Source organism: Drosophila suzukii, chromosome X (assembly GCF_043229965.1).
Source record: "Drosophila suzukii chromosome X, CBGP_Dsuzu_IsoJpt1.0, whole genome shotgun sequence".
Classification (NCBI taxonomy): Eukaryota; Metazoa; Arthropoda; class Insecta; order Diptera; family Drosophilidae; genus Drosophila; species Drosophila suzukii.
The window spans coordinates 13,284,965-13,309,222 of NC_092084.1; the positions used below are offsets into that span (position 1 = coordinate 13,284,965).

At 40.8% G+C, this 24,258-nt stretch overlaps 3 protein-coding genes across 7 annotated transcripts; 1 reads left to right on the forward strand and 2 right to left on the reverse strand.

The window, feature by feature from the left end:
- Window positions 1–123: 123 nt before the first annotated feature.
- On the reverse strand, window positions 124–3,314 carry LOC108019141 (uncharacterized). Of its 3 annotated transcripts, none has more exons than XM_017086889.4 (4): window positions 3,154–3,314; window positions 1,651–1,995; window positions 1,457–1,578; window positions 124–973 (listed from the first exon to the last, which is right to left on the reverse strand). In XM_017086889.4, exons 2-4 carry the CDS (start codon window positions 1,815–1,817, stop codon window positions 267–269), a joined length of 996 nt encoding a protein of 331 aa, XP_016942378.2. In that variant the 5' UTR covers window positions 1,818–1,995; window positions 3,154–3,314; the 3' UTR covers window positions 124–266. The 3 variants fall into 3 exon arrangements, with proteins under 3 accessions (XP_016942378.2, XP_016942379.2, XP_070853738.1); XM_017086890.4 differs by having other exon boundaries at window positions 1,651–2,224; window positions 3,154–3,310; XM_070997637.1 differs by lacking the exon at window positions 3,154–3,314 and having other exon boundaries at window positions 1,457–1,598; window positions 1,651–1,791.
- Window positions 3,315–3,742: 428 nt separating this feature from the next.
- LOC108018970 (SRSF protein kinase 3) lies at window positions 3,743–8,816 on the reverse strand. 3 transcript variants are annotated; one of them, XM_070997636.1, is made up of 4 exons: window positions 8,798–8,816; window positions 6,530–7,586; window positions 5,093–5,765; window positions 3,743–4,611 (listed from the first exon to the last, which is right to left on the reverse strand). In XM_070997636.1, exons 2-4 carry the CDS (start codon window positions 7,300–7,302, stop codon window positions 3,874–3,876), a joined length of 2,184 nt encoding a protein of 727 aa, XP_070853737.1. In that variant the 5' UTR covers window positions 7,303–7,586; window positions 8,798–8,816; the 3' UTR covers window positions 3,743–3,873. The 3 variants fall into 3 exon arrangements, with proteins under 3 accessions (XP_070853737.1, XP_070853736.1, XP_070853735.1); XM_070997635.1 differs by lacking the exon at window positions 8,798–8,816 and adding an exon at window positions 8,488–8,695; XM_070997634.1 differs by lacking the exon at window positions 8,798–8,816 and adding an exon at window positions 7,828–8,032.
- A 7,832-nt stretch (window positions 8,817–16,648) lies between these two features.
- Window positions 16,649–23,761, forward strand: LOC108018850 (uncharacterized). Its single transcript, XM_017086439.4, has 6 exons — window positions 16,649–17,135; window positions 17,197–18,480; window positions 18,815–20,770; window positions 20,839–20,925; window positions 20,993–23,147; window positions 23,209–23,761. Exons 1-6 carry the CDS (start codon window positions 17,109–17,111, stop codon window positions 23,286–23,288), a joined length of 5,589 nt encoding a protein of 1,862 aa, XP_016941928.3. The 5' UTR covers window positions 16,649–17,108; the 3' UTR covers window positions 23,289–23,761.
- Window positions 23,762–24,258: the final 497 nt, after the last annotated feature.

A 24,258-nucleotide genomic window follows, 5' to 3' on the forward strand; every position in this document is an offset into this window, starting at 1 on the left:
TAAAAAAAAGTTCTACCATATTTTGTGCGCTATTTTCGAAATAGTAAGAAACTCGTTTTGATTACAAAGATCATTACATTACTGGAAGGGTATCCAAAGAAAAAGTGATGTGAGGTCGTGTGATATTGTAAATACATATATAAAAAAAATAGCTTTTATTTAACTACATTATGAACATTTCAATGTGCACTTGTGCAGCTGCCGTGTTGGAGAAAAGAAACTTAATTGAAATTGCACTAAGGATTTTGCCACTGGACCGTCAAGTCTCACGAGTTCTCTTGATCATTCTGCTGCTGCTGCTGCTGCTCCCGCTCCACGTAATACAGGCTGTACTTCTTCTTGAGCACCTGGTGGACATCGTCGCGACAGGTGATGGTCAGGCCGCGCTTCTCGTAGTCCAGAAACGTGGTGACGAACTGCCGGTTCGTCTGGTGCACCTGCGGATGCTCCAGATACTCCGCGATGGGCATCCACTGGAGTCGCGCAATCTCCCGTTCGCATCGCTTGAAATCCAAATTTAGGGGCTTCAGCGCAATGACCACATAGAGATCGGAGCAGCCGAAGGTGCCGCCGTGCGCATGTCGCAGACTGACCACCGACCGGAACTCGGTCCGGATTCCCGTCTCCTCGTCCACCTCCCGGATCGCCGCATCGATGAGATTCTCCCGCGGCTCCACATAGCCGCCGGGCAGCTTCCAGCTGTTGGGTATCATCGCATACCGATCGGACACCACCAGAACCTCGTTCTTTTCGTTGATCACCAGCCCGCCGACGCCCATCAGTGTGTGCGCGAAGTTGGGCAGGTTGTTGGACTCGTTCTCCGGCAGCCAGCGGTACATGGTCACCACGCCAGTTCGTGCATGATGGAAGTCGAAGCCGTTCTCCGCCAGAACGGGCACCCAGTCGGCCTGCTCTTGGTACACACGGAACCAAATCGCCCGGTTCTTGTTCGTTGTCCAAAAGTCCAGGGATTCTGGAAGTCAAGATCAAAATGGATAGGTAAGTTAAAATTAAACATTATTTTTGGCTAGGGGTCAGAATCCATTCGTTAACTTATAGATTTTAGTCTAAGGTTCACTATATATAAATAAATATATAAACTTTTTGTATTAACTTATTTAACATCTTTCAAAAAACTAGAGGAACAAGATAAGAAATATTCATATAATGGTTTCTAAACCTAGTATCTAGAAAATATATTCCAAACTGTAAACATTCAATCTAATTAAATTGGAAAACCCAGATTATAATTTTGGATTGATAAGCATTTAATTAATTTTTGATAGCAATAGAGTTTATGAGTCAATAGAAAGATGGTGAGAAAGTCATTTGTAAGTTACTAGTGTTTAATAACAAACTTATTTGAAAAATAGGGTTCACTTTAAAGCTTATTTAAAAATCTTTTCCTATACAAGGTCTTTTAAAATATATTTTTTAAACTTTTTAGGAAACTTACTCTTTAGTTTGTCCTGGAAGCTGCCTTTGTCCACCTTCTCCTCGCGACCATCAACTGTGACTCCGGCAAAGCGATCCGTAATGCCGCGGAACACATCCGCAGGGGTATCCATGGCTTTGGAGCTTTATTATACACAATGTATCTTATCAAAACAGGTATTTAACTAGGCTATATGGTATATATGTATTACTTACGCGGTGTAGGCTCGGGTAAATTGTGGCTGTGGAACCTCCTTTAGTGGGATTTTGGGGGCTACCGTGGATGATGGGCGGTGTCTATCGATGCGGAGACGCGAACGCCATGTATTGAACGCCGGCAGGTTTAGAACGTTTCTGCGAGCCAGAAGACTTGTGGCCAACATTAAATAACCTCGCAGTTCGACGGAAACGACGACGTTGATGACGACGGCGGCCGACCACGTTGGCGTCACTAGCTCGAAACCGGAGATCTCGGGGCCCCGGAGTGGGCGTGGCGGCGGTTATGACGGCTCAGTGGCTCAGTATTTCCAGAATTCGAGCCGAAGAAAATCCCTGGGCATGCTGTGTGTGTGTATGAAACGAGGCAAAATGGGCAGGTGAAAAAGCCGCATGGCTCCAAACATCGATGCAAATCCGATGGGCAGCAAAGCAAGGCGGAGGAGCAGGTTAGCCACTATCTCTCGCCGGCGCAAGATAAGCGATATGGTATATGGTCCGTGTTACGTTCGGTTTTCTGTTCTTGACATTTCGAATTTGGCGCTAACGTCAGTATCAAATACAGGCAATAGTGCTGAGCAAAGAGAAATATATAACAATCGAAGTAACTTCATTTATTTTTTTAAGAATCCCATATAATAGATATAGTCAGGTTCACCTTTTGGTACAGCATTTTAAAAAAAATTAAAGAACTATAAAATCAACGAATATTGAATACTAAACATTCAAATATATAAATAAATAATATATAATATATTCATATTAATACAATTTAGATGTGGGACACTATTAGTTCAAGTGATCTTTCTGAATTATGAATATAAAAAAAAAAAATTAAGAGATAACAGTTTTAAACTGTAACTTTATAGGGTCGAAAGCTTTTTGTTTATAGAGTCAAATGGTCTTTCAGAAAAATGAATATTTATAAATGCAAAATTTGAATGGAGATTAATAGTGAACAGATTTAAAATGTAACTTCCTAGGGCTTAAAGCATTTAGTTTAAAGAGTTCTTATGACTATAAAAATATGTACGCGTGACCTGATATGGCCATAATACACTTGCTTGAATTTCTACTATACGACTGGATTTATTTAAAAAATGCATATCATGCTATAGCATATCCAGGTTGCCATGAATTCTTAAATAAATACAGTCAGTTGGTCGTGATTTTGGCCAGTGTCATATGGCCATTGGTAAAACTGTTACTTGTCACAGTCACAGCTACAGTCACTTAAGTCACTTTTGGCTGCTCATCCCTAGCGCAACCTTGAGCGTCAATCCAAGGTGCGTGTGGGTGGCGGGTGGTGGGCGGTGGGGTCGTTTCAATTGTTTCCGCATGGGCTTTGTGTATGTTTATCAGCTGAGTGGAGAGGCTGCTGCTGTTATCAACGCGCCAGACAATTATTATATGCGTTTTACATAACAAACAACGGCAAACATCGAACTATTTTCGGTTTTTCTCTACCATTCCATGTTGGAATATAACTTGGTTGGAACTCACAGAGGAACCCACTGGTTAATGGTGTCGCCGTGCTAATCCGTCCAGTTCCAGACGATTAATTGAGCGATCCAGCCATGGACTTTGGCATGAAAACAAGTGAATGGAGCAGCAGCGCGCGATTTCAATTCTCTTCCACTTCCAACAGCACGTTAATTTCTAGGGATGGGACACAAAGCTCAGTCAGCTGTTTCGCCAGTGCTGGCAGCTCAGCCTTTTCGAGGCAACAAAAGCTAGTTTAGCTTTTTCTAGCCAATACTCAAATCACTTTTAGAAAATTTTGTCAATTTTTTAGATTTTGAATGCAAATTGTTTGGGCATATACTCTACAGTTGGAATTTCCTCAAATTTTTGTTATTGACTAAAATGTTGAAAATTCATGCCTATTTCAGCAATCTCATTTTTAATATGCTTCATTTAGGTAGTTTGGTTTGAAAATATAAAATATTTTTTGTAACTGTCAAACTATTAGTAATTTGTATAAAACAGATGATAAGCACCCGTCTAGAATTCGAAAAACAGGAAATTGAAGAGTTAAAAAAACCTAACCTCAATTTCAGAAAATTCATTGTTCTCAAAAAAAAAACCATAATTTGTTTTTGAACCAATTATAATTTGTGTATGCTACTGGAGGCGCACTTTATTTGATTTTGAAATGTGCATATAATAATATGTACAATAAACGAAATTGCCTGTTTCTTGTTCTGTGGGTTTTGGAAAGACCTAGTAAAGGACCTGGTGTTCGTTTGGATTGTCGTTGCTCGACCTGGGATCTGGTGTACCAGGACGCGATTCGTCCTCGCTGGACCCCATGTGCTCGCGACCACGACCTCTACGCGGCTTGGGCTTGTCCTTACAGCAATCGCAGCCTCCCAAGGACAACCAACAGTTGTTCAGGGCATCCCGGGCAGAAATGCGTTGGTGCGGATCCGTGTCCAACATGGGTCTGATGAAGCAGACAAAGTGTCGGGCCTCGTGGCGCGGCCAGCCGTACTGGTTCACCAGGGTACTGGTCAGTTTGCGGGTCTTCAAGTGTTTGATGTGCCGAAGCTGGCCATTAGACTTGAAGATCTCCGACGAGTATTCGCCACTCTCGACCACGCTACGGGGAAGGGCTCCACAAGTCTCGATAATGGCGGCAATGTGGGTCTCATCCAGGCTGGCCCGTCCGCGAGGCTTCTTGAGCGTAAACAGATAATCGCCGGTGACCATTTCCCAGAACAAGCAGGCAGCACTCCAAATGTCCGCGGTCTCGCTGTAGCCGGCCCCAAGGATCACCTCCACGGCCCTGTACTCTCGGGTCTGTATGTCGTCGGCGAAGTGGTGATGGAACCAACAGCCATTGCCCATGTCGGCAATCTTCACATTCACCTCACAGAACTCGGTGGCCGGGTCCTTGCCCTGAAGGTAAGCCAACAAATTGGCCTCCCTTTTCCGCTTCATGTAGGCCTCGTTCTTAGCCTGCGTGAAAAATGTTTAAAAATTAAATATATGAAGTGAGGAAGTATCAATAAGTAAATGTCGGCATTATCCGATATTTTTAACATCCAGTTTTCAGTGATATATGATTTATTAAATTTAATTTTATAAAAAAAGTAAAATTGGAAACTTGATACCAAGAAAAATACCATATTTAAATTGAAATATTTAAAGGATTTTGCAGATAGGATGTAACTAAATCAAAATTCTGGGAACAAGATATTATTTTATATTGTTTTAGGGAATCTAAAATAAGATAACTTCTTAAGAGGTCGTCTTAAAATATTTTACATAATATTTTCAAAGCGGAAATCATAAGAATTAATAAAATTTCAAAACAACTTCGGTGTTTGGTTTGGAGAGATGAAAATCCATTTCGGGATTGTCATATAAGATATAAAGTATATCAATTAAGCACCGAAATGGATTTTTAATTTGATATTTCTTTGAAAGCTTGGCTCACCGGATTCGGTACTACCGATCCTGTTTTTTTCCTTCGCCTTTGATGGCTAGTTGAGCCCCGCCTGACGCTGCGCCTAGTAGGCTGATGATGGGGAGACTGTGCGCGATCCGAAGCCATGGCTTTCTTTAGGGCATACTGCATAAAATTCTTTGGGCTGTGGATCAGAAGGCCCACTGGGTCAACGCATTCCTCCGGCTCCTCGTCGAAACTGCCGACCACATCGCTATCGCTATCTTGCTCTCTGTCTTCTCTGCGGCGTGCGCGGGAACGCCTATCGACATTACGAACGCCATTAGGTCCACCATTGGGGTCGCGGTTAGGAGGCTCCGCTGGCATATCGCCCACCCGTTCAACGATGGGGATATTCTCTATATACTCCACCTGGTGTTCGTCAAGGATCTGCAGCCCGTCGAAGTTAAAGGGCATGAAGGTCAGCTTGCCAGTGACGCCCATGGCAGCGGTGTCACGCGAAAGTTGGCCCTGTTTGGCCAGGGACAGAAGATCATCGATGGCCTCGAGGCGGAGCCAACGGCGATGGCCATGGAAGAAGGTAACCAGCCTCTTGACCCGCGCCCGCTGCTTCCTCTTGGCAGTCTTGGTCAGCTTGATGCAGTCCGGATTGCGACAGCGATTCCTCTCCCGGTCACTCAGGCTGCCGCGTGCAGAGCCATGTCTGTGGAAGGATAAATATCATAATGAGATCTTTATAAAAGAATCTTAAAGCTACGTATACGAGTATGCTAAATATGCTGGACAAAGAAAAAATTTCGCAAGCTACTCAAAACAGTCGGTCTTTGAGCTGTACGCCTTGATTTGGCTGAACTACCAATCCAAAACCGCATTTTTAAATCTGGACCCTATTTTTTCGCCCTAAAAATTCAGATTTTTGGCTGCCAAAATAAAAATAAAAGTCAGAATGAGGAATGTCATACCTCTTTAAACTCGTTGCTTAATTTCCAATCAATTGGCATTCAAACCTGGAAATTTTTAATTTTTGCCAATTTTCACAAAAAAAACGATGTAACCCCTTACAAAAATGCGAAAATTGGTCAAAAAATAAATTTTCCTTAAAGGGATACATTACATTATAATTTATCAATATCGATATCAACATCAATATACTAAAAAAAACATTTTATATGTATTATAACATGGCATCAATATCAATCTTTTCAGAAAATTATTAAAAATACAATTATATAAAGAGTACCATTTTTGATGTAGGTATATGTATCGTATCAAAACGATATCAAGAACAGATACATCTACATATGTATATTTTCAGAAAATCATTAATATAATACTAGAGAATACCATTTTGTAATCAATCATTTCGCAAAACAAAAATATCTTATTAATAATATTTATATAGGATCATAATCATATGACAAATTTCTCAACTTGGGAGAGGTTGTTTTCAATGCTTGTTTGACTTACCCAGATTTCCTAAGCTTAGACTGGGCCTTCAGAAATCTATTGATGGTCTGGTTGACCTGTCCCCGGACGGCCGCATCGCTGTTCACCACGAGCACATTCTCCGGCTTCAAATCGGTGTGGATTATGTGGCACTTGTTGTGCAGAAAGTACAGGCCCTCGAGGACCTGCTTGGCTATTTGCTTCACATTTTTTATGGGCAGACCACTGAAGCGAGACTTCTGGATCAGGGTGAATAGATTGTCACCGAGCACTTCGAACACCAGGCAGAGATGGGTGCAATGCGATACGGTCATGTAAAAATGATCAATGAACTCTACGATGCGCTTCCTCAGCGGATGGCCTTCGAACTCGTCCATGGCGCACAGTAGCCGGATCTCGTCGCGAGCGGTTTCCATGTAGGTTTCCGCCGATTTGACCACCTTGACAGCACAGTAGCGCTCCGCGGTGCAGTCGAAGCACAGCCAGACGGTGGAAAAGTGGCCCGAGCCCAGTTTCTTTATAGCATGATAGCGATTGTTTAGGATATCACCGATGGTCACCGGATCCGGATCTTTGTCGGGCGGAGTACACTCGCTTGCTGAGATCCTCTCCGATTCGCCGGAGGGCCGCTCATTCACATCGGCCGGCATTCTGGCCGTCTGATCTCCATCCGATCCATCTTCAGAGCTCTGGTAAGTATATCTGATCTTCTTTCCCCTGTCTTCATGAGGTGGAGCATTGTACTCGTTTGTCTTCATTTTGGAATCGTCCGAATCGGATCTATCGGTGTCCATGTTTTATATGTGGTATGTTACTCTACTAGAAGCTCTAAATTTCCAGCGTAGCTTAAAGTTAACAAATTAATTCGTAGTAGAATTCATCAAATGGTTTAGTGATAGAAAAGAGATATAGAATAGTGCGCCACGCAACAGTACCAGTACAGGTATAATTAATGTAACAATTTGTGATATGGCGGACTAGGAAATATTAACCGATTGATCAATAATGCAGTTTTTTCTTCCAATTCACAACTAACTTGTATGATAAGCTTTAGCGAAGCAGTGTCTTGAGTTGCATCCTATTAAATAAAAGGATTGCCATTATATTATTAGATGACCTTTAAGGAGGAGTTGCAGAGTTTAAACCTACAAAATGTTCGACGAAAGTAATCCAAGATGGGGGGAACTTTTGTCACATGTCTAAAAAACGTTTGTTTTACTATTATATGACCTTAAAACGACGAAGTTCTAACCGAAAAGAATAAAATCTTTCAATGAAAATGTGTCTTTGGTTGGTCATTGAACAAGACGAGAACTCACATATGTACTTCCTCCTCGATTCTTAAACGGGTTCTTAAGACGTCCTCTGGATAAGGTCTGCTGTCGTTGGTGTAAAAAAAATATAAAGTTACCTAAACCGCTTTCTTTTCTACATATAGTAGAAACAGGTCTTTTTGCTGCCTTTTAAAATATGTTTGATTTTTTTCACACAATTTTTTGAGTTGTTTTCTTAATGACGACAAAATATAGACTAACTGAAGGAACCTTACACATTCCGTAAATCAAAAATGCCAATGACTTTTTTGGCAGAGCCTACATTTGTAGCAAGTTAGCAAATTTTTTTAAATTATATGTTTGCTTTTTTTTTTAATTTTTAAGAGCTGTTTGCATGTTACTGACTAAATAGATACTGACTGTTTTCCAACTCCAAAAATCACATATGCCAATGGCGTTTTAAACAGAAGGCAACTTTAATTGAAGTCAAATTGGTTAGCCTATTATAATTAGTCCAAACAGTAACGATATATGTATAAAAATCTTCAAGTATTCCAAAAAAACTTTTTAATATGTATCACATGTCTGAAAAACGTTTGTTTTACTATTATATGACCTTAAAACGACGAAGTTCTAACCGAAAAGAATAAAATCTTTCAATGAAAATGTGTCTTTGGTTGGTCATTGAACAAGATGGGAACTCACATATGTACTTCCTCCTCGATTCTTAAACGGGTTCTTAAGACGTCCTCTGGATGAGGTCTGCTGTCGTTGGTGTAAAAAAATATAAAGTTAGCTAAACCGCTTTCTTTTCTACATATAGTAAAAACAGCACTTTTTGATGCCTTTTAAAATATGTTTGATTTTTTTCACACAATTTTTTGAGTTGTTTTCTTAATGACGACAAAATGTAGACTAACTGAAGGAACCTTACCCATTCCGTAAATCAAAAATGCCAATGACTTTTTTGGCAGAGCCTACATTTGTAGGTATGATAAATTAAACTCGTAGTTACATTTCTAGACGGTTCCTAAACAGTTTCCTAGGTTATCCTCTAGATGAGGTCGTCTTGCGCCGTTGTAAAAAAAGATATAAAGTTAGCTAAAACGAGTTTTTAGTACAAAGAAACAGATCTTTACGTCGATTTTTTTAAATAAATGTTTCTTTTTTTAGCGTATTTAAAAATACTTAAACAATAAAATAATGAACATAAATATTTAAAAGAAAGAATTCTCCATATAACTATAGAACTTCTTCAAATTTAAAATAAAAAAAAAACCATAATTTAGGTCAGATCCCTAAAGCATTCTTTTACTATATTGTCCAGTTGCGAGTTTCGACAATTAAACATAAATCGTTGTGCCCATTTCTGTTCTTTTTTTCTAAATCGAAATAGCTGTGCAATTGAGGGCGAATCCTTTGTGCTGATCCAGTGATTCGGAAAAGGCTATTTAGAGCAACAAAGCGCCAGTAACCAGTAACCAGTAACCAGGAACCAGTTACCAGTTTACAGCGCGATTGAAGGGATTATAAAGGATCGTAAATCTGTTGCAAAATGCACATTGGCGAGAGTCAGCATGGGGGATGTCCTTGTTCCATATACTCAGGTGCTTCAGTTGGACAACAATAGCTCCCATTGAGTCCTATAATGTTTGTATTTTGATTGCCGAGGCTTAGAAATTTTTTGTTCACAATTTCTTTTTTCAATTTTGGGGGAGAAATTCCCAAAAAAAAAAAAGTTGCCGAAAAATAAAAAGTTACCCTTCTTTAGCGGGCGAGCCAGAGCCGATATTTGCTCAGTTGTTTAATCAAATTTTCCGCTTAGGGTTGGATGGGCGACCTCCTGTTTGCCAACAATGGATTTCCATGCGCTGGCTTAAGTGAAAATGCCATGTCAAATATTTATTAAAAAATCTATGGCTGGTTGGGGACACATCATATATATATATATATTCCACCGCCGGCTTATCGAAGTCTTCAAACTTCGAACTCGATGGAAAATCGGGGTTTTCAGGTTCCCAGGTTCAACCCTTTCTTATTTCTCTGGGTTTTTTGCGCGCACCCGGAAAATTCTTGTTTGTAATTAGGGAGTTTTCCTTATCATTTTCCCAATGCCCCTCGGCATTCGACATTGTTTCTCCGCCAATTAAGCGTAATTTCAAGTGTCCCGTTCGTGTATTTGTTCAAAACAATCTGAAAACCCGAAGAAAGGGCATCGTGGCGTTTTGAATTTCACTTTCATAACTGGTTGGCTTCCTAATGAACTGTTTATATGCAGACAATGGTTGAAAATTGAAATAAATTAATGTCGTTTTTTCCCTTTTTAAGTCGGTGGGAGTGCCTTTGGCAGCTGCAGGTATCAAGGTTTTTTTTCGTGTGTAAGCTTTTCAGTTGAGGGAATGAGCAATGGATAAGTCTACTTTTTTGGAGGAGTGATAAGCGGAAAATTAACTATTATTAAGCCATTTTCACACCCCTTTAGCCAGCCCATTTTCATGAAAACTTTGCTTTTTTTAAACATTCAGAAGGGGAGAACTTTAAATTTAAAAAAAAGGATTCTATACTTAGCTTACAATTTGTATATATACCATTAAAGGAACATTGAAAAAGGTATTCCAACTTTTTTTTTAGCTTCATATGTTCTCTGTTCATATGTTCATATGAATTTATGAAATTATTTGTAAAAATTAAAAAGCAGACCGCTAAGGTATCTTTTCCATTACAGCATCTTTTAAAAAGGTCAGGAATATTGTGTGCTTACTGAAGTGAACCTAAATATCTTACAAGTAATAAATATTCGCTGTGGGACAGTAAGTAGATGGCCGCGGGGTTGTTTTCTTAATTAATTTCCCGTGTTTTTCCACGGGCTTGAAAGGGCCATTCCTTGATTGCCAGCAGCATCCGAGGGGTCGAAGGGTCAGAGGGTCAAACGTGGCCCGCGGATGCTGCGAAAGGGTTACGCAAACGCCCTAATCCAATTACCATGATTGACCGCGTAGTCGCGCGTAGTCAGTAAAAATGGAAATCCCATTATGATTTTGAAAAATGCCTTGGGCCATTTGAAAAAACTAGAACTTTTTTATTTTGTAATAATTTTTTTTCAATTTTTGTTATTTTCTTTAGGATGAGGATTGTTGGATTGCCTTATTTTTGTGTGTTTAAGGATGGGATTATTTTTGACGTGAACGAATTTAATATTTAAATATTTTTGGTTATATAAGAAATTACATTTTTGGACAAAAGATTGATAATGCTAACATATTTATGTTATTTTGCTATTATATGCAATCTTGATTTATTTAAATGCTGTTCGCATAATGTGTTTAGAGATCAAGTTCTTTATGATCGATGGTCGGAGGTCCTGCGTCTCGTCTTTCTTGCGGGGAATCACAAACAGATGGAGTCGCAGACAGCTGTCCTTTGGGTGTTGCCTCCGTCGGAGATTTTTCACTTTTCCATTGTTGCAACGCTTCCTTTTTGTCAATGTGCAGTTACGTATTATATTATTGCCGACTTGTCCCCGCTTTTTTTTTCTCCTCAACTTCTTCCCTCCAGTCCTCCGAATTCCAATTCTTTAGATTTAGATTTTTTTCGCCAGAGTGTGGCATGTGCCGCTCCATTGTGTGCCAATTGGCAGAGCAGCTGCTCCTCTCCTTTTGTTTGTCCTTCGAGTCCTTGTCGAAATCCAGCAAAATGCGCCAATTACGTTGCTCATTATCCTTGAACTTGTAGAAGGAATGGGAACTAGAGCAAGATCATCTCAGCTGCTAGGCTTTCTCTATTTTGAGCTTCGCGTTGACTTTGGGGGAAAATAGAAGTCCATTTCTGTTGTAACATCCCTAGAAAATGTAAAAATTATCCTAATTAGGTCATTGTATAGGTATTGTTGGAAAAACAGAATTAGCTTTCATTATAAAAATGAAATAACATAATATTTAAGGTCTACTTTATAAACACTTACAATTATATAATTTTGACATTAATCTTATACCATTTTTAGTTGGGATTTGTTTTGTTCAATTCGATTCAATTTTTTCATTTCAATTCAATTTGCTCTTAATGTTGTTTATATAATGTTAAACTATTACGTTAATCATTATCTTTGAACTTGGATACCTGGGTATATATGAAATAATATAATACATATCACTGTGGTAATACAATACAAGAGGGATTATCCTTTGTGATGATTGTCAATTGCTACATATATGTATCTACCGGGTCCATTAAAAAATTCAACCGTCAAATGCCGCTTTCATCCTGAGTATTGTATCGTTGTGGGAATCTGGTGGGCTGGTTTTCATTGGGATTCGCTAGGATCATTCATCACGCCATTCGGCTGCAGGATATGCCGCAGGATATGACGCTGCATAAACTGTCCAGCGATCGGCGATCGTTACACAAACCGCATCCTGCGCAGATCCTGCCGAAACAAAACGCCATTGTCCTGCCGCCCCATTCCGATGCTCTGGAAAACGCATCGAATCTGAATCCCGGCCAGGATGTGCAGCTGTCCGGCGGGAAGTCACAGTGTCATCTAGAGGACCGCAAAAGTTCGCGCCCATGTCGCGGCCGCTGTAATCCTTTAACTGTCACAAAGCCAAAACAAACAACGCCGGCGGTCCGGTGAACCGAGTGACCTCTTCATTACACGGCGACAATCTTGGCGGGTCACCATGATTTAAAATAAGGGGCGGTTCAGCGGGTCGGAAAATTATGCAACACGCCGTCGGCCGGATTAGCGTTCCATCCCGATTCCAATTCCGATTCCTGATTTCCGATCCGCAATTCCCAAGGCGACCGAACTGACCCCTGCGCTTGTTTTTATTGCCTTGTGTCGGACAATTGATTATGTGACATACATTTGGTGTAAACAGCTTTGGTCAGCTTTGCTACCTGGAAGGGAAAAATAGAGTTGTCAATGGCGAAGGACATAAATCAGTGCCCTGAAGCTGAGGATTTTACAATGGTTCGGTGATATATGGCCCACATATAATGGTAATCCATAATAATTACATTCATGTGTGTGTTTACAGAGTGTTCGAGTACTTTGGCTCAGTTCAAGATTTGTAACAAAAGCTCTATAACAATTTAGACTTATCAATAGGGGCAATTTAAATTGATTTCCTTTCAGTATGATACAGTTCAAAATAGTTTGCTACAGGGAAGTGAGTAAATTCGCTATTGTTTGTTGAATTCTTAGGGAATACTAACATTCCGTCCTGTAGGGTCATATTTATTTGTATCTTTTATATAAAATGCTTTTGTAGAGTCGATAAAATGGATTAACGATCTAATTTTATTATGGTCTTTAAAGATTCCTTTTAAAATAAACGTTTTTGAAAATTACTCATAAGAGGAATGAATTACAATTATTAAGACTTCTGAAACTTAATTGCTTTTATCAGTGATTTAAAATATTGAGAAAAATACATTTTTTTAAATAGCCTCTAAGAACTAACATTAAGCTTCATAAATTTATAATATACTCTGATTACAAATCAGTTAAATAACCATATTTTGACCGTTATTTTGAGCAGTTCTTGAATCTCAACCTCTTTTGGTATACCTCCCCTGGCAACCAGGCAGTAAAAACTTTCGTAATTATGCAAGGACCTGGCTTTCCGACTTCCTGACCGAAAAAAACATGCCAGAAATGCATTAGAACGCGCTCGATATGCAAACATATAATTGAAAACTGTCAACGTCTGACAAATTTCCCGTCGTAAAACCCGCGGGTAACCCTAAATTAACCCCACACAAAGTCAAGGGCATTACACCAAAACACGAAAATATGGAAGAGGCGAACCGGGGGCGGGACGAAGCCATTTCCAGAAGTCATAAAGTTGTGATCGACAGCCAGCAGGTCCTTGATCCTTGGGCCGTGTTAATGTGTTAGGCGCGTGGGTTGTCCTGATCGAGGGTGGGTTGCTCCCGGTCCTGCTCCTGGTCGGTGGCTTGCAATTTGCCGATATGATCTCTGGCTCGGTGTAGTTTTGACAGTTTATCATTATGCCGGCGTGATCCTTGACCCTCATGGGCGGCGATTGTGGTGGTGGCGGGTCATCCGGTCGCTGGTCATTACATTGTAAACATTTTGCGTTTTGTATTTAATTGATTTTCTGCACCGAGCCAACTTGCCAGGTTCCGTCATTAGCCGGGGGGTCCAGGTCCAGATAAGTTGCCTGCGATAGCAGCGGTATGATTAATGCATCTGTATAAGGAAAATTCAGTTTTTAGCTTGATATTAACATTCATATATGCATTTAATGGAGTTTAGATTAAAGAAATAATTAGTAATTTTCTTAAACCCCACTATCTAAAGATAATAATAAAAATAGCCCAAAACTTAGATATTTATTTTAATTACGCGTTAATATTAATGACTTATATGCATACATTCTTTATAACGATCATCTAAGTTTATTATTCTTTAAAACCCTTAAAATCATTATGAATAGAGGTTTTTATATACGTTCTTATATGCATTTCATTGATTTTAGACTAAAAAAATTATTATTATTCTTTTAAAACCCTAAAACACAATATCTATAAGTAATATTAAAACCTGAGTAGTGACTTTACTATAAGTTCTTAAATATTTACTTTAAATACGGGTTATTATTTATGTCCTATATGCATACATTCTTTATATGGACCATCTGATTTTATTTTGCCCTCTGAATTTGGCTCTTTCTCACGTCTTCCTTTTCAGATCCTTTGTGTTTTTCCTTATCGCTGAACACGGCGCGCCAAAAAATTCGCACACTCTCCTCAGATTTATTATTTGGCAAACATGCACACACATAAATCTCAATCTGTCTGAAAATGTGAAATCGAAAATGAAATCATTGTGCCAAAATCAAAATTTAACCGCAAATTAGGCAGTAAACAATGGCTAAAGCGGTCATGGGTTAATACGTTTAGCATCAGCAGACAACCGCCGGGGTCACAACCACCTCGATCAAAAGGGTTAAGCGAGGGGTTAAGGGTTGCGGCGATATCGAAATCACGATTTTAAACGTGCGAAAAAATATATATATGATGTGATCTCTGTTTGTGCTCCAGTTCTGCCTGCTGGTGTGCAAAAGTGACCCTTTCATTATCGCTAAATAAGTTCAACCATTAAAGAACAGTATTTCAAAATGTTACGGATGCGATGTGCGCCATTTTATGCCTTCAGAAATTCTAAAACCTACGCAGATAAATACAAATTAAAAATATTTCGAAAATAATCGTTTTTTTTAGCTTGTAAGCAGTGTATTTGTCATATTGTTTTGTAAAAATAGTGTATAGGTGTAGTCAAAAGACGGTGTGGTATAAGTCAGTATTAGTCAGAATCAGAATCTGAGTAGTACTCGTCCGTTTCATAATTATCAACTTCAACTAGAAGCGACTCATCCAAGTCGCTATCGGTATCGCTTCCGTAGTCGACTTCGTCATGTTCGTCGGCCCAAGGATCCTCGGGGTTTGGTTCAGGCATGGAATTTCCACCGGAGATTGCGTACATAACTATTGAATGGAAATTTTCTATTATTATCTAGTGCTAGTATTATATAGTACTGATCTTTGCGACTTACCGGGAAAAGTACCCATGGTTTTCAGTTTCAATCGGTGCTTTTTGATATTGAATCGCAAAAGGGATAGATATTCCGCGAAGGTTTTCGAGTTTCTGAAATGAAAATGGAGAAATTTCAATAATAACATGGGTTCATAAAAGTATAGATTTCTAGAACTTATAAATATCATTAGTTTTTGGTAACAATTTGTTAAGAACATAGAGTTCTGTGGTAAGACCGACAAAGCGATCCAGTTTTTAGCTAAACAAACATATAGCGGGTCGATCCACCTTCGCACGCCATATGGAGTTAGGTACTTAGGTCCTTGACAGAGGGTCGGTAATTTACCATAATTGCGTTTGGGTCACAATTAGCAACGCCTGGACATGGGTCACTGGAATGCTCGCAGGACTTCGGGGAAGAAGAGGAGTACGGCAAGAAGACCCCGAAGGAAAATAGGAAAAATCCCGCCAGTGCCGCGGGCTAATCAATTACGCAGCCTTTAAAAAACGTCACCGGGCTGGGTTTCTTTTTTTTTTTCTCTTCGCCCGATAACTTTAACATTTTATTCACATTTAATTGCTGGCCATGCATTAATTTCGGAACCTGATCGCGTCGCTGTCAAACGTTTGACAAACTTCCCGGGGTGACATGTGATGTGAGGATGGGACTCCGACATATCCCGGGGACCCCGAATCACCGAATTCCGACCCATTCCCATTACGGAATCTACATAATTTGCATTTTAACCCTTTTCTTTGTCTAATGATGCAAGTCGCGACATTCTTCGCCGCCTTGCGGTTAGATTGCCGTCTCGCTCGCACAACTTTTCACGACGCTCACTTCGTCTCACTCTCGCAACCTTCGCAGGCACTAGCGCCATCTCACTCGCATATTCACGCCGCGCCGCAGATTTATGGAGAAGCGCTACGGTTTTTTGGGTCGCTTTTCCCGGAAATTAATTGCATTTCCCCGGATTTCGCCGCGTATTATTCGGGTAATTTGCTTTACAATTAAATATGCAAATGCGAGCGTTAAACGTTTACTCTTTAAGGCGTTTGTTGTTGCCATTAGGGCGCGAGAAACAAATATGGGCGCACCAAGAAATTCCTACCAAAAATCGCGTTTATACCAAGAAAAAATCAAAGAAAACTTATTTAAATTTATAAAAATTTTTCACTGACACCTACTCAAAAAAATAGGCACTTGGAGCTAGATAAATCGACCTGCTTCGAACGGCTGCCGAACTGCAAAGAAATATTTTGAAGGAAGGCTTTTAACACGAACACCAAAAAAGACATCACTACACGGACTGACTTATTAAGCCTGAAAATATGGTCTCCCAATATAGTATTAATAAATTGGCCACCTGCTAGGGGGCTCTACACGTTCAGAATCACATTTATTTTATAAAAAGCGAATGTAGTGATCTGGATTGAAAATCAAAAAAAATATACAAGTAAAAAGCTAATCGTACTCAAGCTCAAATCACTGTTTTAAAAAATTACGCTATTCAAATGGATTTGATAACAATATCTGAAAAACTCGGCAATGCTGTAATTATATTGTATTCGATTAATGAAGTAACTGCGTGTAACGCAGCAAAGCTGGTTGCGTGAGTGAAAATATGGCGTTTTACAATACTACCCGGCGTTTGACAACGTGGATTTGCAAATCGAATGGCTGACACTTGACTTCCTTTTCCGAACCAGCGGCGCTTGCGCAAAGACTTGTCCCGAAGAGAGCTTGCGATAATATCTGAAAAACATGGAATATCAAGGTTTTAACCCAAAAGTAATTACTTAACAATTAGTTTTAAAGGGAAAAGGTAGCAAACAATGTGATTTAATTTCAGGGAATCTATTACATTCAGCTTAATCCGAACGGATTGGTGTCCGCGAATGGGAATGCACAATACCAGCCATCCGGAGCCGGTAATCCGCAACCGGTGTATGGCAATTCGAACTCTCCATCACTCCTCCCTTGCCCGTATCCAGGGCACAGCGCTTCGTACTCTCCACCAAGTCCCCGTCAACCGCAGCCGGGGTATACCAATTCGTATTTGCCACCAAGCAACCAGTCGAACACCATAGCGAATACCGCACCGAGTTATCAGCTGTACTATTTATCAAACTCCACGCCGAGTTCCACGCCAAACTCCCTAGAAAACTCTCTATCGGAACATCAACTCTACAATTCTTCGAACTCCACGGCGAATCGCTCCGTCCCACCATATCCGTACTCTGCAGACCTACGTAACATCGTAGTTTTTGGGAACACGCAGGGCTTCTACCACCGCGGCTGTTGGTACAACTGTGGGTTGTATCTGCCCACGTCCATTGCTCCTGAGCAGGACCAGGTCCAGGTCCCTCAACAGTCACAGTCCTATGTGGCTCCCATGCAACCGCAGCATCCTACAACACCCCAAGTAAATCAACAAGCGCGGTTTCCTTACGCAGGAACACCTAGATTTGCCGAGCAAGACCAGATATATGAGTTAAGGGAGCAAGTACCTCCACTGCCAGCCGCAGCCAACCAACGAGCGCAGGTTTTTCCGATTGGGAATCACATACCGCCGCCACATCCTCAACCCAGGGCACAGGATCCACCACTAACGGGTGTCTACATGGTTACAGGACAAGCACCTCTTCAGCCAGGAACCTCCTACCACTATCAGGAACCTCCGCAGCCCCAGCATGTTCCTCCGCCCGAGCAGGTTCCTCTGATCCATGGATATGCGTACGCACCAACTGCTGCACCGCAGGTCCAAGCTGAAGTCCTGGCAACTCCACATCTGGGATATAAGCAACCTCTACGATATCAGCATGTTCCGCCTGCGTCGCCACCCCAGCATATTCAACCAGCGCAGCATTTTCCACCACCTCAGCATATTCCACCGCCCCAGCAGGTGCCTCCTACCCATGTTTCGACCCATGCACCACCTGCTCCTCCAAAGGCCCAAGCCGAAGTTCAGCCAACTCCACACCTGGTGGAGATCGTCTTGGGGCCCTCAGTTGCGGTCACCAAAACGGAAGACAGAATAATAATTGACTTGCGACCACGGTGTCCTCGAGGTCCAGTGCCAGAGCATCAAAATCCTGTGAAGGAATCGCAACAGATTATTGAAGTAATTCAAGATGTAAGTACCTATAAATTATGCTATGCTTTATGATCAAAGCAACATACATTTAAAACATATCAACCTTCAAGAAAATAGTTTATCAATATATAGTATAATATTTATATAGATAAATAAATATTATAATCTATCCAATTTTAAAATTTTGTATAATCTAGTTAGTTTCCATTTCATATATCATTTTTATATTTTGATTAAGTACATTAAAAAAAGTTCAAATATAACAAAATATTTTACTATTTACTGGCGTCTTAAAATAGTTAGTTGATATAGAAGTAAATAATACTTAACAATTAATTACTACTTTAAACTTAAAACAAATAATGTTTTTCAGAATCCACATGTCAACAGTTTTGCACATCCGCCGTCAGGACCAAGGCATCCAATACCTTCATGGAATGAATCAAACTATGTAACTCGTAATATTCCAGTGGATGCATCAGTGCGGGTGCCGATGGTACACCGCATACCACCTACAATTATTTATCATACTGACATGGTTCAAGATGAGGAAAGCGCTCCCGTAACTGGAGCTGCAAACTTGGTTCCTAGCCCGGATTTCAGTTGTCCTGCTCAGGCTGTCGATATGACGGTGATCCAGCCAGTAAATAATTCAAGCCAAGTTCCCAACATGGTCATGGTAGAAAATGAAAATGTAGAACACATACAGCCTAAGATAAGTCACCATCTCAATATGATTCAGGAACCGGAAACCGTTTTATCAGCTATAGATTACAACCGCGATTATAATTCTTCTGCTAGGGCTCGCGATATGACGGTGATCCAGCCTGAAAATAATTTAATCCAGGCTCCCAACTTCATCATGGTAGAACAGGAAATTGTGGAACGCATACAACCTGAGATTGTTAATCATCCTCTTATGGTTCAGGATCCCAGTTTGACCATACTACCGAATACCGTCCCACCAACTAAAGCTTCTGATTTCGTTTCTAACCCGTATCAGAATTCTCCTGTTAAGGCTGTCGGTTCAGTGGTGATCCAGGAAGAAAATAACATAATCGTGATAAAGCCGGAAATTGTAGAACGTATACAATCTGCTATTCAACAACAACCAAATATTGAAGTTCAGGATCCCAAATCGACCCTACAACCGATAACCGTCCTACCAACTAAAGCCTCTGATTTGGTTCCTAACCCGGAAACCGTTTTATCAGCTATAGATTACAACCGCGATTATAATTCTTCTGCTAGGGCTGTCGATATGACGGTGATCCAGCCTGAAAATAATTTAATCCAGGCTCCCAACTTGATCATGGTAGAACAGGAAATTGTAGAACGCATACAACCTGAGATTGTTAATCATCCTCTTATGGTTCAGGATCCCAGTTTGACCATACTACCGAATACCGTCCCACCAACTAAAGCTTCTGATTTGGTTTCTAACCCGTATCAGAAATCTCCTGTTAAGGCTGTCGGTTCAGTGGTGATCCAGGAAGGCTCCAACATAATCGTGATAAAGCCGGAAATTGTAGATCGTATACAATCTGATATTCAAAACCAACCAAATATTGAAGTTCAGGATCCCAAATCGACCCTACAACCGATAACCGTCCTACCAACTAAAGCCTCTGATTTGGTTCCTAACCCAAGGAATCTAGTCACTTCTTCAAATAAATCAGATTATGGAACTCAGAATATTCCAATGGATGCAGCAGTGCAAATGCCACTTGTAGACTGCATAATACCTCAAATTATTTGTCACACCATTTTGACCATAGAACCGGACACCGATCTACCAACTAAAGCTTCTGATTTGGTTCCTAAGCCGGATCATAATTCTTCAGCTAAGGCTGTTGATTTGACGGAAGAAAGTTCTTCAAATCAGGTTCCCAACTCGATTGTGGTACAACAGGAAACCGGAAACCAAGAATCTCACAATTCAACCTTAAAGGAAGAGGAAAAGAAGTCTGATCTTGACATTTCTAAAAAAGATATCGCCCAAAAACAAGCTACCGAATCGGAGAAGCAATCTGGAGCCACTTTATTACCACATCAGAACATGAAACTCGAATCGCATGCCATTGCGGACATTAGGAAAGGAATGGATCAGTTGCAACTCCCTGATCCACTGCCCGATCTGCTGCCAGAGGCACCCTTGACAACTTATATTCCTGAGCCAACTAAACAGGAACCCATCACTAGTTCACAAATTACCAATCCACTAAAGGAGAAGAACTCACAGCCAGCGTCTCTCGAAAAGAACATTATAACAAATACACAGCAACCTGCGAACAAATCCGAGCAAATCTACCCAACGCCAGAAGAAAACGTGAGTCATAAAAATTGTTACTAGCCGAAATGGATCACTTGAAGTAATTTTCTCATTTTGTTTCACAGCCAGCGTCTCTCGAAGAGAACATTATAACAAATATACAGCAACCTGTGAACAAATCCGAGCAAATCTACCCAACGCCAGAAGAAAACGTGAGTCATAAAAATTGTTACTAGCCGAAATGGATCACTTGAAGTAATTTTCTCATTTTGTTTTCAGGTTCCTAAACTTCCACAAGAACCAGAGGTCAACGCGAATCAGTGGCCACCTTTGGGCAGTCGTTCACGATCCAAAGCAGCGCCAAAGAAGGAACCTATTTCACCGGAAAACACATTACAACAGTCAGGATCGGTAAATTCATCAAGGTACACGTGCAGGTTGCTTGAAACTCGGAACACCAATAAATCCATGGAACGCAGAGTACCCCCAGCAGTCGAGTCCAAGCGCAATCTGACCAAAAATAAAAGGGATTTGGTTATGCAACCAAAGGTTACCGGCCAAAATTACCAACAAGGTGTAAAGGAAGCCCATGTTAAGCCCAAAGGAACCGAAACACCTAATCAGTCGCTCAAGGTTATAAAAACGAAGAAGGATTTGATTTCTCAACCCATAGGACTCGATCCACAAGGCAACAAGGAAAATCAGCCACAGGCAATAGTAGTTAAACCCGAAACACCCCCACTCAATGGACTGAAAAACAGTAGTGATATAATTTCCCAACCTAAACCGATCCTACGAGATGTAAACCAAGGTAATTGCGAGAACCTGTCAAAAGTAACCAAAGTACCTGTACCGGATACAAAATCACTCAATGTACTGAAGAAAGAAAAGGATATGATTGCTCAACCAAAGGTTGTCCTACGTGATGATAGGCAGTGCAAAAAAGAAAACCCTTCAAAGCGCACAGTAACTGAAATGGAAGCTAAATCGCCGATTGCTCCTCAATCAGAGTCTGCAGCAAACGTAAAAAGCTCTTCGCAAGTTAAAAAACCTTTGGACAATAAATCATCGGAAGTAAAATTGCCACCCAAGAAAAAACTAATGATAAATTCACCACCAAAGACTAACGACAAACACAAGGATTCAGTAACAGATTCAAAAGGCTCTACGCAAGTTAAGAACCCTGTGAGCACCTCGCAGCAAAAGCCTTTGGAAAAAATCATTATGAATTCACCATCAACTCATCACAAACCCAAGGAACCCGTAACAGATTCAAAAAGCTCTACGCAAGTTAAAAAACCCTTAAAAGCACCACAGGATAATAAGGATAGTAAGCCCTTGGAAATAAAGTCTCCCGCAACAAAAAAACCCATGCTGGATTCACCACCCAACATTCAGCACAAACCCAAGGAGCCAGCCTCAACAGATTCAAGGCGTACATCCAACATGTTCGAGCTCCTGGAGGTCGACGATGAGGAGGTTGGCCAATTGGAGGAGCCCGAAATCAAAGCCGATCCCCAGAGGTTGGGCAATTTGAAAAGGAAGGAGAAGAGGCGTCTTAAAAAGCAAGAAACAGCTAAAAAGAATCAAATACGGTCTAATAAGATGGCTGCCAAAAAGGCGGCAATAGCTGAAAAGGAAAAGTCTGAAGTGGTAAAGCCAATGCCAAGCAGTGAGTCATTTGTAGGAAGCCTTCCCGAAAGTACAACGAAACTGAAAAGAATCGAGAAAAACGAGCTGGGCCTGTGGCGGCTAACCGATATCACCAAAAAGTATTCAATGCCAGAATCACCCACTGCAAAAGATGTTTCGGGATGTAAACCCATTGAGCCCCGGCCACCACCAGGTGCTCCTGTGCCCCAGCCTGCGCCGCGTCCTCCAGGTCCGCCACCGGCTTCTCCTCGACCAGCACCTGCTGGCAGTTCGGGGCCAATGATTGCCAACAACCAAACATTTAAATCGGCCACCAACAGAAAGAACGCTACGTTAAGTAGGTTCATGAATGCCATAAGTCTAGCCGCCTTGAAAAAAACCAAAGTTCCTGAGAATAAAGCATCAGCCGATGGGTCTAAGCCTACGACTGCGAAGGACAGCACCCCAACACTACGTTTGCGACCACAGATGCTAACTAAGGAGGAAGTAAAACCATGTCAGAGCACATTGTCAGTTGAAACAGCACAAAAAACTTTAAAGGACTCAGATCTAAATCCATTTAGAATATTAGAATCGTTCGGATTCCCAAAAAGCCAAGATGTTGCAACAGCTAAAAGTCAACTATCTGATTCTGGAGCTCAAGAAAGTACTTTAACAAAATTAAGCGAGGTCAAGTCGTCGGTTGAAGCAGCACCAGAAGTCTCGAAGAAGGTTGATCTCAATCCATTTAGAAGTGTGGCACCCGTTTTAAGCCAATTACTGGATTCTGGAGCACAAGAAAGTAGATTGTTACAGCCAAAAATCAACCACAAAATCAATCAACTTTTTCTTCTTCCCCAAAGGATTCCCGGCCTTGAGAAACCCGTTCCTGAAACTTATGATTTGCAAAAGCCTCCTGAACTTAAAGATACCCGATCCATGATTCGGAAACAGAGTAGACAAAAGGATAAACTTGACAGGAGATACTGGCCATTCATAACTGCGACGGAGCTGAAGGAAAATCGTATCCGGTTTTGAATCGAATTTTCGCTCTTTCTCCAGTAATACTAAATGGCAAAGGTTTATAACTTAAGTGACTATTCGAATGCACTAAAAATCAGAATCATATTTTAAAACATACTGTAATAATTATGGTATGATATGATTTTTATTTATGTGATCAGGCTTATAGCCTAAACGAACTATAAGTTATAGTGATATTGTCGATGCTAGTCTATATTTTTAAAATATTGTATACACTCATTGTATTATTCATAATCATTATAACAATACAAAACTAACAGAACTGCCTAATTCATTTTTCCACGAACTGTAAATAACTCTTGTAAAATATAATGTGTTGCAACTAATAAAATGTTACGTTAACTAAACCTGGTCTAATAATCCTTTAAAATAATAACCCCTGCTGGTCATGGAACTTTATCCCTCACAGCCTGATATTGGAAACTGGAACTTGGAATTCTTCTTTCAGCCGGAACCTGTGAATTTCCACAACTAGGATTGGGTAAGACAATGCACCCCGTCAACTGCTTTATGATCTCATTCCGTTTGCACTGATCTCTTCCAGATCTTTCAGATCTTCCTGATCTCTACCAGCTTCATCCAAGACGAATGCCGATTTCTATGGTCCTCGGGCTCGGGACTTAGCCACAGTTTGGACTAATTAAGTGTCGAAAGGATTACCAACGCCTACCCCCAGGGTGTGTTGTGATTTACGATACCTGTGTGCTGTGCTACCTGTCGGCAGATCCTCATTAGCATGAGCCGACGGACGAGGATGCACCGGAGGAGGTGGCATCTAATGCGCCTGAGTCCCGGTGAGCGCGTGTGCCATTCATTGAGTCGCCTCCATTCACCTGCATTCACCTACATTCACCTTCATTCACATGTAC